General features: G+C 36.3%; 1 protein-coding gene across 1 annotated transcript in view; it reads right to left on the bottom strand.

Moving 5' to 3' along the window:
• LOC107638050 (pyruvate, phosphate dikinase, chloroplastic) overlaps positions 1 to 3418 on the bottom strand; it is a 7114-nt gene that overhangs the window by 3032 nt on the left and 664 nt on the right. The window contains exons 3-10 of the mRNA XM_016341240.2: positions 1969 to 2025; positions 1610 to 1843; positions 1381 to 1518; positions 1019 to 1181; positions 643 to 878; positions 434 to 562; positions 160 to 339; positions 3 to 71 (exon numbers count right to left, since the gene is read on the bottom strand). Of these exons, the coding sequence (XP_016196726.1) occupies positions 3 to 71; positions 160 to 339; positions 434 to 562; positions 643 to 878; positions 1019 to 1181; positions 1381 to 1518; positions 1610 to 1843; positions 1969 to 2025 (1206 nt within the window). The remainder of the gene's footprint in view (positions 1 to 2; positions 72 to 159; positions 340 to 433; positions 563 to 642; positions 879 to 1018; positions 1182 to 1380; positions 1519 to 1609; positions 1844 to 1968; positions 2026 to 3418) is intronic.

Here is a 3418-nt window from a genome sequence, read left to right as displayed (position 1 = left end):
ACTGCAGCTCCAGGGGATGCAGGTAAGCCGGTAGCTATCACGTTGTCCTTGTAAGCAGATGGATCCTCAAACTAACCAGACAAACTAAAATCAATTAAGAACACTTGATCATCATCTTAAATGTGAATCTAGTAATTGTAACTACAACTAAGTATATACTTGTGGGTGGAGAAGCTGATCAAGATGCCTTGGCTCTACCATCTTGATTGCAGACCGAATATCAACAAGCCCTTCATTAACCATGTCTACAGCTATTTTAACAGCACCTTTGCCAGTACGCTTTCCACTTCGACATTGCAACATCCACAACCTATTTTCTTGAACTGTGAACTCAATATCCTGAATTGTAGGTTAAAGCAATTCCATAAAATTTCCAGGAAGTAAGAGAAGCATGCAAAACAATATGGCCTATCTATGGAGAGTGAATTTTTACCATCATATCCTTGTAGTGCTTCTCCAGAATTTTGCAATTCTCCTCAAGTTCCTTGTATGCTTCGGGCATGCAATTTTTCATAGTCTCCAAATCTTCAGGTGTCCTGATTCCAGCAACTACATCCTCTCCCTATTTGGGGGGTTGAAAAGATCAGCAAAATAAGTGCATGAAAGTTGCATAACTAGTGTATCATATCATAAATCATGTACCTGAGCATTAATCAGAAACTCTCCATAGAGTTTCTTTTCTCCAGTACTTGGATTTCTAGTGAACAAGACACCAGTTCCAGAAGTCGTCCCCATGTTACCAAACACCATAGTTTGAATGTTCACAGCAGTTCCCTTTAGTCCATTTATTTGATTAATGCTCCTGTACTTAATAGCCCTTGGGCTATCCCAAGAATTGAAAACAGCTTTCACGGCTAGCTCGAGCTGCTTCTTCGGGTCTGCAATTGGTTAATAAAACTTAAGATGGGTGCATATAGTTTTTTCTTACAAAAAATTTATGATGAGAGGGAGTTTGAAATGAAGGTGACGACCATGAGAATATATAACAAACAAATCGTGATGGAGTTGCATTCAGCACCTGAGGGAAAATTTTCTCCATTGGCTTCAAGGTAGACATTCTTGTACTGCTCAACCAGATCTTTGAGATCAGATGCTGTTAGATCAGTGTCAAGTTTGGCACCTTTTTTGTTCTTTAGATTTTCTAACTTCTCCTCAAACAACGAATGTGGAATGCCCAAAACCTCAATATAACACAAAAGAACAATTAGAAAATATGGAAAAACACAATGCTTCTTGTTCCACTTTTAGAGAAGGGGGAATTGATACTAGCTTTTAATATTGTAATTTGGACTTCAGTTGCTAAAGCATTGTTAGCAATCTATAAAGAAAGCTAAAACAACGTGCATTTTTACACAGAGTGTAAAAGAATTGACTACTCACAACATCTCCAAACATGTCTAAGAATCGTCTATATGAATCGTAAGCAAAGCGCTCTCCACTCTTTGCAGCCAAGCCAGCAACGACTTCATCATTGAGTCCAAGATTGAGAACTGTGTCCATCATTCCAGGCATGGAAATCTTGAAAAGGTGGAGGAAACTAGTTAGTTATGTTTTGTTAGCACAGCATGAGAAAAGAACAAAACAAGTATAAGAAAAGAATGATATTTACTGCAGCGCCAGAGCGGACAGAGAGGAGGAGAGGTCTAGAAGGATTCCCAAGAGAGGCCGCCATCTCTGCTTCCACAAAAGTGAGGCCTTCAAGTATCTCATCCCAGAGGCCATCAGGTAACTTCTTGCCATTGTGCTGATATTCTTGACAAGCTTCCGTTGATATCGTTAGTCCCGGAGGAACTGACAATCCAATGGTTGCCATTTCTGCCAGGTTTGCCCCCTTTCCTCCCAACTATTGCATATCATTCACACACATGCAGATCAATTCAAAGGAAAACAAAAGCAGTCATGGAAAAAAGAAAGCAGGCATCCCTATTTTGTTGAATGTAAACAAATGTGAAGACAAAGAATACTTGCCAAGGATTTCATGGCCTTGTTTCCTTCACTTCTGCCCTTGCCAAATGTGAATACACGCTGTTTAAACAAAAGCACAGAAAATTTTTACTCCAGCTTCAATAAAAAATAGATGTTACATTCTAAATGCTTAGGGAAAATCATAGTTGAACACCACTCTTACACCTCTTTTTACTTGTTAGTAATGTGTGAAAACTTCTAAAAGGTTTATGACAATTTGCCTTTGTATACGTGATCTGACATTCTTAAAAGTTTTCAACTTCAAACTCTGTCTGATTATTGTCTGGGAGTAAGGGAATAGCACATTGCATATGGCTGTTATGACCGTTAGGATTAGTTACTGAATCCGACATGTATAATGCAACTTCGGTTAAAACAAAAATTGAGAAGCTTGGTCAAAGTTAAACAATGCTTAGTTAAATAAATCAAATATCAGCATAACTGTATAAGTAGGGCTGGCAATACATACCCTACCCTACCCATACCCCATATATAACACCTATTTTATAAAAGTTAGGTATATAGTGAAGGAGATGAGAGTTGAATCCAAAGACTCCCTCATGTAATAACTTGCAACAAGTGAGTAACCACTAAACTAGTTAGTTAATTTAGTAATTTGAATCATTAGTTCTTTATGTTTTATTTTATTAATATGTATGAAATTTGGAATGATTGAATTTTATATTTGTTTTGAAAAAATCTTATATTTCTGCGAGTAGGGTAGGGTTTAGAACTTTAGGTGCGGATAAGGTTAGAGTTGAGAGATTCTCAACCCGCCGCTAAAGTATGATAAAATTTAAATGAAATTTTCAACATAGAATTAGGGAATACCGTACTCTATCCATTACTAGCCCTATGTAATGATTTTAATTTTTATATGATGTCAACATATAAACATCAGTGACTCAGTGTCAGTGTTCAATTATATTAATTAAAATAACTAGTTTTTAAGGTTATTTCCAAATGATTAAGCATTTTCAAGATATTAAAAATTAGAAAAATTCTAGATGACCAATAGTTTTTCAGACAACATCAATTTTAAGAATATTTAAAATCTACATCACACAAAAGAAAATTGTTAATAGCGAGGGACGTAACCAAAAATTTTCACAGCCTCACGGACCAAGTTGGGCCTCGTATTAGGACATTTTGTGGTAAAGAAGGAAAATTGGCCCACTAATTGCGTTATTGTCCCAACAACCCAACATTACATGCTCAGCAAGTCACGAAAATCACTTGACCAAATAACCGCAGTTGGCCAACCCACTGGTGCGATTTTCATTACACAAATGTAAAAAGGTGGAACATTATTAAGGAAGTAATCATATTTAAAAAAATTATTACATGGTACTACTGAGTTAAGAAGCATTAAAGTGCTGAGTAGTCAAGATCATTAGTATCTTAATCTTTTAACCAGCAGTGTTTTATTCAAATCTTAAAAATAATTTAGTAC

This window comes from Arachis ipaensis, chromosome B01, assembly GCF_000816755.2.
Source record: "Arachis ipaensis cultivar K30076 chromosome B01, Araip1.1, whole genome shotgun sequence".
In the NCBI taxonomy this organism is placed as follows: Eukaryota; Viridiplantae; Streptophyta; class Magnoliopsida; order Fabales; family Fabaceae; genus Arachis; species Arachis ipaensis.
The sequence above is the reverse complement of the archived record's forward strand: the minus strand, read 5'-3'. Positions and strand labels throughout refer to the sequence as shown.